This window comes from Panthera tigris, chromosome E2, assembly GCF_018350195.1.
Source record: "Panthera tigris isolate Pti1 chromosome E2, P.tigris_Pti1_mat1.1, whole genome shotgun sequence".
Lineage (NCBI taxonomy): Eukaryota > Metazoa > Chordata > Mammalia > Carnivora > Felidae > Panthera > Panthera tigris.
In genome coordinates this window covers 13,936,370-13,952,087 of record NC_056674.1, presented here as the reverse complement: position 1 = coordinate 13,952,087, position 15,718 = coordinate 13,936,370, and the positions used below count along the sequence as shown (strand labels likewise).

Here is a 15,718-nt window from a genome sequence, read left to right as displayed (position 1 = left end):
ATAATCCCAAACTTGGAATCTGTGCTGTTCTAACATGCTGTATCATTTACTCATTGGTTATGTTTATTCTTCATTGTCTACCTCTCTCACTAGAATGAAACTCCACCAGGACAGGAGTTTGGGTGTGTTTTGTTCACTGATGGATCCCAAGTACCTGAAGAAGGTACTGGCACATGTTGGGTATTCAATAAACATTGGTTGAGGGGCGCCTGGGTGGCTCAGTTGGTTAAGCGTCCGACTTCGGCTCAGGTCACGATCTTGCGGTCCGTGAGTTCGAGCCCCGCGTCGGGCTCTGGGCTGATGGCTCATAGCCTGGAGCCTGCTTCCGATTCTGTGTCTCCCTCTCTCTCTGACCCTCCCCTGTTCATGCTCTGTCTCAAAAATAAATAAACTTAAAAAAAAATAAACATTGGTTGAGTAAAATGAAATATGAGGGAAAGCTTTCATCCAGCAAGCATGTTGATGGAGTTTGGAAATAGAATAATAGAAGTCAGGGTGTCTGAACTATTCATCAAAATGGAATGAGGAGAATTTGGAACTGGGAATTATGAAAGAAGTTCCTTCTAGACCAGAAAAGCAGGTTTAGAGGGAGAGAAGATTGATGGAGGTGGGGGTCAAGGAGCCAGCAAGACGGTTGAACATGGAGTATTAAGGGGGTGGACCATCAAGTGGGAAATCCCTGGTGGTTGACTGCTACGAAGGATAATTAGTAACAAGGATGTCTTGAGGGTCCCTGGGTGGCTCAATCAGTTAAGCCTCCAACTCTTGATTTCAGCTCAGGTCATGATCTCACTGTTGGATCAAGCCCCAGGTCCGGCTCTGCGACGACAGTGCGGATCTTGCTTGGGATCCTCTCTCTCCCTCTCTTTGCTCCTCTCCCTCCTTCTACCCCGCCTGCCTCTCAAAAATAAAGAAATAAACATTAAAAGAATAACAGGGATGTCTAAAATGTCATTTTAAGTTGTTTTCGAAGTCCTACAGTGATAGCACACACAACACACAAGAAGCCTGCTACACACAACAGTCTTGATACTCTGGCTGCATTTATTTTATTTTATTTTATTTTATTTTATTTTATTTTATTTTATGTGGGAGATGATAATCAGGGAGAAGATTGGTGAACTACATTTGGGTCACTATCAGTGCACACCTACACATGAAGACATAGAATCTACAGCAAGAATTTGGTGGAGATGGGAAGTGCGGGTGGAGGGGAACGTGAGAACGCAAATACTCCAGGTTGTTGCTGAAATCTGGGACAGCGCATTGCTTTTCTACTGGATCCAGCCGATACACAGCTCAATATTTGCAGGTGACCCTCACTGACCTGCAGAGCCATGACAGTAGGAATAGTACCTTCTCTTAGAGCTGTTGGGAGAATTTAGAGATGAGGTGGTGCACCTGTACCGGTGGAAAGAGCTGTGTTCTCCCACAGTTCCTTTCGCGCCCAATAGGGGGCGCTCAGCGGGCTTTGAGGCAGAGCTCATAGGTCGGAGGGATGTTGCCAAAGCCTGAGACCCTGGGTGTGATATCTATGTCATCGGGCGGCACCAGCGGGTGTAAAGAGAAGTTCTGAAGGATGGAGGTGAAGTAGAGAAAGAGTTCCATGCGGGCCATGGCCTCGCCCAGGCAGATGCGCTTTCCTGTGGGCACAGGGGAGGGCGAGAAGTCGGCTCATATCTGCACTGGGATGATAAGGGTGTGGGGAGCTTTCTGGCCCCATCACCCTTCTGACCCTGCTCAGCATCCCTGGGGTCATGATAATACCTACTTTGTGGGGTTATTATAAAGACTCTTACAGAGAGTGCTCAGCTTGGATTTGCCATTTATAGGGGGGCTCAACACGTGGCAGCTACTTCTCTGATGGTTTGATTCCACCAGATCCCAAGATGGAATGGTTCTAAAAAATCCTTGAATTTGAAGATTCTGTGCATTTCAATTTCTCAAACCTTTATCAAATGCCTACTAGGTGCCAGATACTAGTGAGTAAAAAAATTTTTGAAAAGAAAGCTCACACTTAAAGAGTACTTACTACTTGTTGGTCACTCTTCCAATAGTTTGGAGAAATGAATCTCCATTTTAAAGATTTTTCTTTTTAATTTTTGAAAGAGAAAGCACGTGCAAGTGAGCGGGGGAGGGGGAGAGAGAGAGGAAGGCACAGAATCCGAAGCAGGCTCCAGGCTCTGAGCTGTCAGCACAGAGCCCAGTGTGGGGCTTGAACTCACGAACTATGAGATTATGAGAACTATGAGATTATTATTTTTTTTTAGGGAGAGAACACAACCATAAGCTGGGGAAAGGTAGAGGGGAGAGCGGGGTGGGGGGGCTCTTAAGCAGGCTCTACCTTCAGTGCAGAGCCAGTGGCTGGGCTATATCCCATGACCCTGGGATCATGACCTGAGCCAAAATCCAGAGTCGGAAGCTCAACCAACTGAACCACCCAGGTGCCCCATGATTCTACCATTTGTAAATGGTGGGGTGGGGTCCTCTTTCCTAACCACAGCATTGACTCCAGGTTCAATGTGGTTTATACTTAAAATACTATTCTAAGCTAGTATGTCATGGGTCACAAGCTACTGTTCATTAGGCAAAACCACCTGCTGCCTATTTTTGTACTGCCTGTAAACTGTTAAAAAGAAAACCACAGGCCCAAAATGGAATCACTTATGTTAGGCCAAGTCATCAAACCAGGCTCAATATCTAACCTAATGGCAGTTTCAACCTCCCCTCCTGAAATGGAGTCTTAACCAGTTAGGAATTGTTTGATCAACTCCAATGAGGTGAGCTGTCACATGTACCCTCTCCGTCCCCCAAAGGAAAATGAGGTAATTCATCTAATAAGGCCCCCTGCTTTTCCCCTAGGGGAAGGTGACCTTGCCTGAAACAATCCTTTCTTTTCCTTTGCTAATAACTTCTTGGCCACCCTCCTTCCTATAAAGACCTTCCATTTCTACAAATCACTTAATAAATCCAATTATATATTCAAATTCACTCAACAGAATATTTGTTCTTTAAGAAAACTAAGAATGCAGGGGCACCTGGGTGGCTCAGTCGGTTAAGCGTCTGACTTTGGCTCAGGTCATGATCTTGCAGCTTGTGAGTTCGAGCCCTGCATCAGGCTCTGTGCTGATAGCTCAGAGTCTGGAGCCTGCTTTGGATTCTGTGTGTCCCTCTCTCTCTGCCCCACCCATGCTCATGCTCTGTCACTCTCTGTCTCTCAAAAATAAATAAACATTAAAAATTTTAAAAATATACTTTAAGAAAATTAAGAATGATTTTCACATTTTAAATGGTTGAAAACAATCAAAAGAAAGGTAACATTCTGTGACATGTGAATTCAATGAAATTTAAATTTCTATGTCTATTCAAATTTCATAAATAAAGGTTTTTCGCATCACAGACTTTCTCATGCATTTTTGTACTGTCCGTGATCACTTCTGCAGGACAGTGGGGCAGTTGAGTAGTTCAGACTGTATAGTTCAGACAGATACAATATGGCTGGTAAAAACTAAAATATTTTCTATTCCATCCTTAACAAAAAGAGTTTGCTGACCTCTGTTTAGTGCTACTCCTTTTCTAATTATCAGAGTCAATGCTTCTAATATCCTATGATTCCAAGATTCTGGGATTCTGGGAAATAGCATTCAACTTCCATTCAGACTTGAATGTCAAATACAGACCAATGGTTGGGGGGGGGGGCACATCTAGCATGTTCCTGGGGTGAACTCAGACCATAGAAACCTACCAGAGGAAAAAGGTACAAAGGCTTCATTCTTCTTGAAGCGGCCCTGCTCATCCAGGAAGTGTTGGGGATAGAAGGCATCTGGGTTGCGGAAGTATTTGGGGTCTTTGAGGACAGAGCCAAGTAGAGGGAACACATCGGTGCCCTGGGATGAAAATGGGAAGTTATGAGAAATCAGTGTTGGAGGATGGGAGCAGGGTACCAGGGGGAGAGACGGGTGGGGTAGAGGAAGAAAGGGTAACAATGAACCCAACTCCACCTTGGGCAGAAGGTAGCCTCGGAAATGAGTGTCCCGGATGACATTATGGGGGACACCCATGGGTACGATATCTGTCAGTCTCTGTATCTCATGGATCACAGCGTCTGTGTAGGGCATCTTGGCTCGGTCATCCACACTTGGGATTCGGTGTGGTCCAATCACCTGGTCAATCTCCTCATGGATCTTGGCTAGAAGGGGCCAGAAAACAAAGCAGACAAGGACACAGGGCGTGTTTCTAAGAGCCAAGGCTAGGCTATGGGTTTGTATCTTTAATACCTGTGGACCCTGAGGGAGCCAACCATGTGTGTTTGCATTGCCCCTTTATTCTTAACACCTGACACATTGGTGGGGTTAATAAATACTCGTCAGACCATTGGGAGGCACACAGCCTGGAGCCTTGAGTGCCCCCTGGGATGTTTGGTATTTATCTTGAAAGCACGAACCGAGCAGGGCAGTGTCCCCATCCCAGATAGGCTTTCATACACAGACTTTTGACAGACTGGGAAAAAAGTACACCTGCACCTCCTCCCTGCACCTCCCTGCACCTCCTGGATGAGTGGCCTTGAGGCAAATGGCTTTACCTTCTGAGCCTGTTTCTTCATCTTCCAAATGGGTGTGATGGTCCAAGTTCACAGAGTTGTAAAATTTACATAAAATCCAGTATGCAAATAACTAGAACAGCACCTAGCACATAGCAGGTGTCCCTTAAATATGTGATTATTTAGATTAGTAAAACATGACTAGGACAATGGAGGAGAGACTAGAAAAGTTTGAGTGGAATCAAGTTAATCTCTCCCATCATCTATAATGAGGAAAAAAACTTTTTGGCTTGTTTTGAACTGCATTAGAAGGGAGGGGGGCCAAAATTAGGGGTTTTCCTTAAGCAAGGAATAAGTTCCTCATCGCTAGAGTTACCCAACCAGACCAGATTGCAATTTGTTGGGGATGGAGTCTGTCTGATTCTGGCACTATAGTCAGCTAAATAATGTCCATCAAATATATCTACCTCCTAATCCCTGGAACCCATGCATGTTACCACATAGGACAAAAAAGACTTTGAAGACATCATTAAGTTAAGGATCTTGAGATGTGTGATTATCCTGGATTATTCAGGTTGGCCCTAAATATAATCACAAGTGTCCGTATAAGAGGGAAGCAGAAGGGTCAGAGTCAGAGAAGAAGATATGACAACTGAGGCAGAGAGATCTGAAGATGCTATGCTACTGACTTTGAAGATGGAGGAAGGGTCATGAGCCCAGGAATGCAAGAAATACAGCTCTCAGAGCTGAAAAAAGCAAGGAATCTGATTCTACCTTGGTTTGGCCCAGTGAAAACCTGTGTGAACTTCTGAACTCCAGCACTGTAAGATAATAGTTTTTGTTAATTTATTATGACAGCCATAGGAAACTAACATAAGCACCAAGTAGAAGATTCAATTAAATGGCCTTCCAAGCCAGAGATTGTGAGATTCCATATCCTGAGATTCTGAAGTGTGAAGAGTGTAAAGCTATGGGGTTATAAAGTATCGAGTGTACGTCTTCTTCTCTGTTGGGAGTGGGAGTCACCAGGTAAGCAGTTCAAGTGGACCCTCACCTTCCACCTCAGGATGCTTCATCATTAGCAGCAATCCATAACGTAGTGTAGAGCTCACAGTCTCTGTGCCCGCAAAGAAGAGGTTGAGAGTGGTGAGGACCAAGTTCTTGAGATTGAACTCCGTGTGGGGATTATTTTTATCCTGAAAACGAGAGGGATAGGAAATCGAATTACCTTCTGTCTTTATCTTCTTCTTTTCTCCCTTTGTGAAAACACAACTGATGCGTAAACTCAGTGGGTATCTGGGAGAGGAAATAGCCAAAGCAAAGTTCCTGGGGCCAGAGGGCACCTGGTGTGTTAGAGAAATAGCAAGGAGGAGGCCAGTGCAGTTGGAGTGGACAGTGAGGGGAACAGGAAGAGAAAAAAGTAGAGATTTGAAAGTTCTAGGACATTAAGCTATATAATTGTAAACTTCCAAGTGCTGAGGTTTGTATAATAAAAAATATATATGTTTCTAAAATTCTAAGACTCTGTGATACAGAAGTTAAATTTCTACATATTGAAGACTTTTAAGTTTAAACTTATGCTTAAAGACTTAAAAGTCTAAGCTTCTCAAATTCTAAGACTGTAAAGACTGGTTTTCTGTATTTGTAAGTCTCTGGTAGTTGTAATCATAAATGATTTAAAAGGGGTCAGGTTTTAAGTTTCATTGCTCCTAAAATTTTTAGATTCAAAGTTTATTTTAAAGGTGTAAGAGTTTATGTATGCTTTTACAGTTTCTATATCTCATCCATAAATAAAATCAACCATGTGAAACAATACTTTTTCTTTTGTCTATAACACGTTTATAGGTTAAAGTTGCAGTTTATAGGCTAAAGATAATGAGAGGAAATGATTGGGGAAAAGGGAAGAAGTACCTGGTGCATCTTGATGAGGAAGCAGTCAATGAAGTCCCGAGGGTTTTGTGGGTCAAGAGATACTTCGTTGATCTTGACCCTCGAGGCAATGAAGTCCTTGAGCTCCTCTATCAAGTAGTAGATGCGATTGTGTCTTCCTGGCAAATATTGCATGACTCCAGAATACATGTCATATAGCTGTGGGGAATAGGCAAAGAGGGTTTGTCAACAATGGGCATCTGGGGTCACCATAGGCTGAGTCTGGAGCCAGATAGTCAGGCTGAACATCCAGCACTGGGTCTGAGGATTGGGTGAGTCCATTTGCTTCTTGGAGACTCAGGGCATATTGATACTTGCCTCCCTGGGCTGTGGGGAGGATTAAGCGAGGTATAGGCAGATGCTTAGTTAACTGAGATTGGGGGTGGGCAGGGAGGTGGCTGGTGGGCACCTGGGCCCAGGGTGTGCTCATCTCAATGAAACTCTCATTGATCATCTGCAGCAGCTTCAGGAACTGCTTGTCTTCATAGTCAAAGCGGCTTCCAAAGACGACAGAACTGATGACATTTGAGACAGTGCGGCTCAGGAAGAAGGTGGGTTCGATGGGGGAACCTGGGTGATAGAAATTGTCTATGTTAGAGGCAATGATTAGGAGCACGGGATGGGGAATCATTTAGTCACAGATATGAGTCCTGACTCCACTGGTTCATAGCATGTGTTAGTTACTTCATTTGTTTTGTTTTGTTTTGTTTTGTTTTTTTGTATTTTGAGTCTAGATTTCCCAGTCTGCAAATTGGTTTAGTAACCACTAAACCTGAGGCTTCAATATAATTATCCATGTGAAATGCTTAGCACAGTCCCTGCATGTAGTAAGTACTCAGAAAATGCTAGTGGAGTTTAATCATCACCTTTTGGCATTAGTATTTAATTAATTGTGTTTGTGCTGTAGAGTCACAGATTTGGGAAAGAAGTTGTGGTATGGGACACATTAGGGGAAAAAAGGATGGCTGAATTATGTGTATCTCTATCAATGACTCCATTTGAGCTATTAAGAAAAATTTTCCCTTGGCCTCAGCTGCACCATTTAAAATAGGATTCTGGGGGTGCCTGGGTGGCTCAGTCAAACATCCGACTTCAGCTCAGGTCATGATCTCACTGCTCATGAGTTCCACATTGGGCTCTGTGCTGACAGCTCAAAGCCTGGAGCCTGCTTCTGATTCTGTGTCTCCCGCTCTCTCTGCCCCTCCCCTGTTCATACTCTCTCTCTTTCTCTCAAAAATAAATAAACATTAAAAAATAATTTAAAAAAATTAAAAAATAAAACAGGATGCTGGATTGGGGGACAATTTCTCCAACACAATGCTTCATAGTCACAAATACACAGTTTTGCAAATAATTTCTGGGGGTACATGAATGTTCAAAGCCTTTATGTAGACTGTTTAGCATCCATGAGACCCAGAAGAAAAATCTCTGATTTTGAGAAATTTATCTATCTCTTATCTATTCATCTCTGTAGTTCTTAGCTTCCATGTCTTTTCTTCTCCAAATCCCATTGGTTCCAGACCTTATTTTGGGGCAACGATCAGACTCCTTAAAAAATATAATCAAATGGGCTTAAGAGTTTCAGATCTGCAGGATGAAACAATTCTAAAGATCTGTTTCACAACAATGTAAATATACTCAACACTGAAAAGTACACTTAGGAATGGTTAGGATGGTAAAAATTTATGTTATGTTTTTATAACAATTGTATGTATGTGTTATATGTATACAGATATATGTAATTAAATTTGATCCTGTCACTAGAAAAAGGTGCTAATTTACACATTGTAAAAGTCTGCATATGATTTCAGGAGCTCATAAAATTCTTGAGATCCACTGATTAAAGCTTCTGCACAAGTGGTCTTGAAGGGTCTTTCATGTTAACTTTTAACATGGAACCTGGCTGGAAATCTTAGTGAACCCTTAGTCTTTTTCATCCTTTCCCATTCTAGAGCTTTCTCCCACCAAGGCCCATCTTCTCACGACTGAGCTCTCTATAACCATTCAGTCATCTTGTAGCCCTGCCCCTTGTGACCTCCATACCCTTGGTCTTCCGTAATTCTTCTAGTAAGAAGCCAGCCTCCTCCTGGATCCGCTCCTCAATGCTCCGTTTTCCCATCCCGAAGTCCCGAAGAATGGTCAGGGAGAAGCGTCGGAGAATCCTCCATCGTTCTCCATTAGCCAGAGCTACACCTGCCAGAATCTCAATGTCAGCCTCCTGCCTCCCCTCCCCTTCCTGTGTCCAACTCTGTGATACACAAGGATTGGGATAAATTATGAAAGCTCTAGACTCTGCTCTCAAGGAAGCCCCTCCCAACTTCCTAGGCTTGATGGAGAGACTATGGTTCCCTCCCTACAGGACCTCAAAAACAGTCTAGGATTGAGATGGAAGGAAAGGAAATTAGGCTGGCAATGATTGGGGGAGATGAAGGAGAGTTTCTTACAGGATAATAACCCAGAACAGGATAAATAACTGGATGGATGCATAGGAATGTGGAGGGAGGTACAGATAGAATGCCATACACAATATCCTGGAATGGGGGACTACTTCTATTTTCTAATACCATTTGGATTCTCTAGACATAAGCATGCATATACACAGAAACTTACACCTGTATATCAATATACCTACACAAAAGGAATTCCCTTCTAGTAAGAAACATTTAGAAATTACTAGATGTGCATGGATTGATGAATTAATGTTTGGAAACTTAATGAATTATTTCAGTGGATTAATGAATGGAAGGAAGAGCTTTTGACTGGAATGACTGATGAATGGAGAAAGACTCAATGGATGAATAAAGAGTTAATAATAGATAGTTTGAGATAAGAGGATAATTGGTTGGAAAGATATAAGGATGGAAAGATTAATAGATGAGTGAATGATGGAAGGATTAATGAATGAATGGATGAATGATGGATAGAGGGGTAAATGGAAAGTTAATTCATAGATGTCTAGATAAATTGGATAGAAAGATATTTGTATAGATGCTTGGGTGGCTTAGTTGGTTGAGCATCTGACTCTTGATTTCAGCTCAGGTTATGATCCCAGGGTCTTGGGATCAAGCCCCCGTTTGGCTCCACACTGAGTATGGAGGCTGCTTAAGACTCTGTCTCCCCCTCTGCCCCTCTCTCTTGCTCATGAACTCTCTTCTCTAAAAAAATAAAGAAAGAAAGAATAAGAAAGGCTAATTAATAAATGGATTTTTTGGTGGATGTATGGATCAATGGAAAAGTGGATAAATGGAAGGAGATGTATGTGGATGGATGGATAGAAGGAAGTATGGAAAGAAGAGCATGACACAGCTTGGAATTGAAAGGTGTGGGCAGTTAGAGATGAGTGTATAGATAACACTAAAAAGATATCTACTTAAATGGAGGCGGCAGAGACCTATGGGTTGAGTGTGTGTATATGTATAGAGAAATAAGAAGTTTGGCTATAAGGGCTTCAGTGGATACGCATTAAAAACAAAAGTAATGGAGCTGATACTCAAGAATCAGAGGGCTTGGGTTCAAAACAAAATGGTTCTACCACTTACTATATAATATTACCTAACCTTTCTCACCCTCAGTTTCCTCATTTGCAAAATTAGTAAGACATTAATATTCTCTCAAAGGAGTCAATGTAATAATTCATGTAGAGCACTTATCAAAGAACTGGGGACATAGGGAGTGTACAATCATTTTGTTGTTGTTGTTACTTACCATAACCTTGGAAGTTTCGCTCTATTGAAGCCAGTTCTCCACGGCCACTGAACTCATCAGCTCGGTCTACCAGGGCCTCCTTCACTGCCTCATGTCCACACAAAACAACTACAGGCCGTGGACCCATGTACACAGTGAAGACTGGGCCATACTTCTCCCTGAGCTAGGAGTGAAGGAAGACATAAGAGGAAGGAGCTATCTGGAGCACCAAGTATAGACCAATCAAGGACTTTAGGGGTGGAAATTTCAAGGGAACATAAATGTGGGAATAACAGATAAAAGTGAGTCTTGGGCTTGGAAGGACTATTGAGAAAAAGGCACAGATGCCTTGGATCCTGTGATCCTGGGTAAGACACCCCCCCCAACACCTCCATAATTATGCCTTAGTTTCCTCATCTGTAAAATGGTGGGCCTGGGTGAGCTAAGCTCCAAGATCTATGCTTCTCTATCTGCAATGTTTAATTTCTAGAACCTTAAGATTTCATGATACTGAGTGTCAACGTTCTAAGATCATCAGAGAGCATGAGTTCTTGTGTTTAAGGGTGTAAGGTGCTGTGATTCCAAAGTCCTGAGATTGTGAGAGTCTTAAGTTCCAGTGTGCCAGGAGTCTGTGTTTCCAAGAGTTTAAGATTCTGCAATTTCAGTATTCTAAGGTTTATGAAGTCTATGTTTCCAAGAGTCTGTGTTTTGGACATTAGAAGGTTATACATGTTTCTATGGAATTCATTGCTTTTGGCTCTGTGAGAGGAGTAGTCAGACTTACCTTCATGAAAGACTGAAAAGTGGCATCAGTACGGACTTGCAACAGGTTCCCCAGGAAAGGTATTGGTGTGGGACCAGGGGGCAGCTTCCCCCCCTTGTGTCTCCTTTTCCAGGCAATGAGGATAAGTAGGCAAGACAAGGAGAGTGCCAGAAAGATGGTGAAGGCCCCTCCCAGCTCCATGGTGCCAGGTTGAAGGGTTGTGTCCAGGGCACCAGATCCTTCTTAAATATGTTCTGGAAAATCAGCTGTGCAGAAATCTGAACACCCTGAGATTCAAGTTTTCCGGGTAGGGATGCCATTAGAGAGGATATTGCTTTATCTGGAGGGTGGTTATATAACCTATAATCACCCACATGAATAAAGGTGGATTGAATTCACCCAGGGAAATCCAATGGGGACATTCCTCTTTCTTTATATTTCCAGTCCCCCAGCTCAACCTAGTTCAACATGTCCTGGTAGGATATGGGAGGCAGTTGAACATCATTTTTAGGCTGTTGTGTTTAGGAATTAGATAATCTGGGTTCAAATTTCAGCTCCACCTTTTCTTCACTGGGTAGGTCGCCTAACCTTCTTGGCCTCAGTTTCCCTATCTGTCAAAAATAGGGTAACCACACTGTCTTAGAAAGTCTTGGTAGAGAACAAAGATGACTCCTTTCTCTTTGCCAGACCCTAATTCATCAATTTTTTTAAAAAAATACAGTAAGATGAAGATTTGGAATAGCAAAAGAAATAACTCAGTTGAAAGGGTTTTATTCAACGAGTTCTCTTGTTTCTACTCAAAGTGCTACCATTGCTAAATGGTAATAATCAAAGATTACTTGGGTTGATTTAGCAGGACTTTGCTGGTGTGTGTCTGTATGTGCACATTTATTTTCAAAGTCTAAGATATAGAGGCCACCTCTGAGCCCCACCTCTAGAAACATGGCCTACTGATTGCTGTCTGTTTATCTAAATAAACGGTTTTCAGCACTTTTTGTACCAAATATCTGCCAATCTTCTTTACTGTTCTGAAACAAAATTCCTGGGTATTATATCCTACCTATACATGTTATTAAACAAAATCAAATACCCTTCTCATGTGTCTAGATTCTCAGACTTGGAAAATAAATCCCTTAGAGAACCTGCAGGTTTTGGAATAAGACCTGGCTGGCTGGGCTGAGGTATGCTGTGTCCAAGAGAAGTGGTGGGGATTCTGTGAAAACTGAGTGACTCCCAGTGCACCACCTTTTGGATCTTCTATGGGCCACCAGGATGTCTTTTGTGGGGTAAGAGTTAGCTGTAGGCTGCCTCCTATGACCCTCACAGTTTTGGCTTCTCCCTTCCATTCTGACCTCCTCCCCGACACACACATACACTTACACCCATTTGGGAATAGTCCCTTAATTAATTGTCTGTGATGGTGGTGGTTGAGTCTGGTCTTTCTGTTCAGACAGGAAAAGAGAAAGTGTCCTTAGAACAGCCCCCTTCACCATCCCACTCTAGGCAAGAAGCCAGGAGGAGAGACACTTGAACTAAACTGTGCAAGCAAGTTAAAGAGGAAAATTAACTGCAGAGAAATGCATGGACAGGCAGATTGTGCCAAGATAGAGACCAAGACTGGAGAGAAACAAAGGAGAAAAGAAAGGTGCAGAGAAACAGAACCAGAGTGAGATCAAAATAGAGCAGAGAGAGACAGAGAATGAGTCAACTATAGGTATCAAGGAAGACACAGAGACCAAAGGAAATTCAAAGAAACAGAGAGAAGGAGAGACAATCAGAAAAAAAAAAAAAAAAAAACCAACGAAGTTTCAGGAGACAGACCTAGAGACTGAGAAAGAGAAACATGGCCAAGAAAGAAGAAACAAGAGGAACCTAGAGAGCTAGTGCCCCCTCCCTCTCTCTCCTCCTCCCTCAATCATTATCAAAAAACCATTGACTCGGAGGCGGAGATGGTCAGGGAGACAAGTCAGAGAAACAAAGAGATACGGAGACAGAGAAACACCCAAAGTGAAATGGAGAAACAATGATTTGAGCTTCACAGGGTGTGTGTATGAAATGGAGCTGGGATCCTTTTATGCCTAGCCATCTGCCTTTCCTTCTGGGACCAAGACATGCTATGATGCTACCAGGGATGTCATTATTTATTTATTGTCATCTTTGTGCCAGGCACTGAGTTGTGTGCCTAACAAGCAGGATACCTTCTAACCCAAATGAGCAGCTTACAAGGCAGGGCACGTGGATAATGGCATACGGGAGGCAACACTCTAGGAGTCTGGAGACTGACATGAAACCCTTAGGAAAGTGAGCCTCTCCCTCCTGGAGCCTTCCTCCTCTGTATTTGGGATATGATAACATGAGTACCTCCTTCATAGGATTTTTGAAGCTTGCCACAGAATAAAGAGCTCAACCGATGTGAGGTTTTTAGCATCATTAGATGGTTGTAAAATAGCATGATCCTAAGATTGTCTGAATACACCTTGGACAGTATCTGTGCCTCAGTTTTCTCATCTGGAAAATGGTACAAATGATTGTATTGATCTTTTGGGGTTTGGGACTATTCAGTGAGTTATGGCACACAGCAAGCACTTAACAAATTAGTTAAAATGAAAATTACAGCACCACTGGTCAAGGAGCCAGGACCAGGAAAAGCTGAGTGGAGAAAGGACATGGAAATCTGGAGAAATCGCTTTTGGCTGTGGTAGAAGGGAGAATGCCTAGAACTGATTTTTTTTTTTTTTTAAGGAGGCAAGATAAGTGTCTGGGAGATCATCATGCATCATCTAAGAAGACCCATTATGGGAGGTGTTTTATGGAATGGTTCCAAGACTGAGATAAACAACTTCTCCAAGTTGGCATTTTTAAAAATTTTTTATTTTTTAATGTTTATGTATTTTTGAGAGAGAGAGAGAGAGAGAGAATGAGCAGGAGAGCAGCAGAGAAAGAGGGAGACACAGAATTGGAAACAGGCTCCAGGCTCTGAGCTGTCAGCACAGAACCCGACGTGGGCTCAAAGCCATGAACCTGACACGGGGCTCAAAGCCATGAACCACGAGATCATGACCTGAGCTGAAGTCAGATGCTTAACCAACCGAGCCACCCAGGCGCCCCAAGCTGGCAATTTTCTAAGATTCCGTGGTTCTCAGAATCTGTTCTAATTTTTGAGATTCTGGAATTCTATGATTTTCAGCTTTCGGTGATCTGTGGGTTCTTCCAGTTGGAAGTGGAGATGAGCTTTAGAGAAGGGAGGAACTGTGGGGAGAGGGGCAGAATGACTTCTCACCTCCTCCTGGATGTTTTCAGCAGCAGCAGGAAGGTACAGCTGGTGCATACCTGTTGCTCTCCTTCACAACCAAAATAAACTCGTAAAGTCTTAGGAACCACATTCTAGATGGTGACTGTGGTGTAGGGATCATTTTTCTGTTGGAGAATGGGAAGGATAGTAAATGGGGCTTCTGAATTTCTTTTCTTCTGCCAAGAAAAATTATTCAGAAATTATTCAAAAACAATCTAATAAAGAAAAAAGTGATTATAGGACTTTTTCATGTCAAGCTAGGCATACTTTCTAACAGGTCCATTTAAAGATAATCTCATTCCAGGGCATCTGGGTGGCTCAGTGGGTTAGACGTCCGACTTCGGCCCAGGTCACGATCTCACGGTCCGTGAGTTCGAGCCCCATGTCGGGCTCTGGGCTGATGGCTCAGAGCCTGGAGCCTGCTTCTGATTCTGTGTCTCCCTCTCTCTCTGCCCCTCCCCCGTTCATGCTCTGTCTCTCTCTGTCTCAAAAATAAATAAATGTTAAAAAAAATTAAAAAAAAAAAGATAATCTCATTCCAAAATTGGAATGTTACTTTGTTTACACAATTAACCAGGGTCCAAGGTTTTTACAATTCTGCCAAACAGCTAAGTCATGATGACTATCTTTTCTGTTTGGTAGAGATGGTGACCCTCCACCAAAATTTAAAAAAATAATAATGCCATAAAATCAGACAGTAGTAATTTTGTGTTTAACTCAGAACTTCTTTTTTTTCTTATAAAAAATCCTAATGTTGCATTTGTCTTTTGAACCAGCTTTGTTTATATCTGGTTCCCTCATTAATGGATTAAATAATCTTTGTCACATGTACATCTACTTTGAGAATTATGTTCTTATCATTTTGAGAATTATCCTTCCTTTATTTTCCTCATTTTCTTCTTCTCTTCCTTCCTGTCTCCCTTTACTTTTCCCCTCCCTCCATTCCCCCCCTTCTTCTCATCTCTTTCTCTCTCTATCCTCCTTCTCCCCTCTCTTCCCTCTTTTGAAGACTCTCCTCCCTATCTTCCTTCTTTCTTCCTTGATTCTCTCTCATCTTGCTGCTTCCCTCATTTTGTCTTTCCTCTCTTCTTTCTTTCTTCCCCCATCTTCCAACCCTTCCTCGACCAAATGGTGTAACATGTGCATATCTGTAATGCCAGAAGAAGATGAAGAAGAGAGACATAACGGGACAGTGAAAATATTACAAAAAAGAATGGCCAAGTTTTTTTTTCCCCAAAAGTATCGACAGACACCAAACCACAGATTCAAGAAGTTCAAAGAACACCAACTGAGTAAATACCAAAAAGCCCACATGTAAGTGTATTATATTCAAACTTCAGGAAACCAAAGACAAAGAAAAAACTTTTCAGGAAGCCAGAGGAAAAAATACACTTTACCTATGAGGAACAAGGATAAGTACAACAAACTTTTCTCAGAAATCATGCAAGCAAGAGGGGTGCCTGGGTGGCTCAGTCAGTTAAGCGTCTGACTCTAGGTTTTGGCTCAGGTC

The 15,718-nt window shown here is 42.5% G+C and overlaps 1 protein-coding gene across 1 annotated transcript; it reads right to left on the bottom strand.

Annotated features, from left to right (window-relative positions):
• Positions 1 to 1,151: 1,151 nt before the first annotated feature.
• Positions 1,152 to 11,117, bottom strand: LOC102960739 (cytochrome P450 2G1). The gene is made up of 9 exons (XM_007087241.2): positions 10,938 to 11,117; positions 10,175 to 10,337; positions 8,513 to 8,662; positions 6,879 to 7,039; positions 6,452 to 6,628; positions 5,595 to 5,736; positions 4,002 to 4,189; positions 3,746 to 3,887; positions 1,152 to 1,643 (listed from the first exon to the last, which is right to left on the bottom strand). The coding sequence occupies exons 1-9, from the start codon at positions 11,115 to 11,117 to the stop codon at positions 1,462 to 1,464; spliced, it is 1,485 nt and encodes a 494-aa protein (XP_007087303.1). The 3' UTR covers positions 1,152 to 1,461.
• Between the last annotated feature and the right edge of the window lie 4,601 nt (positions 11,118 to 15,718).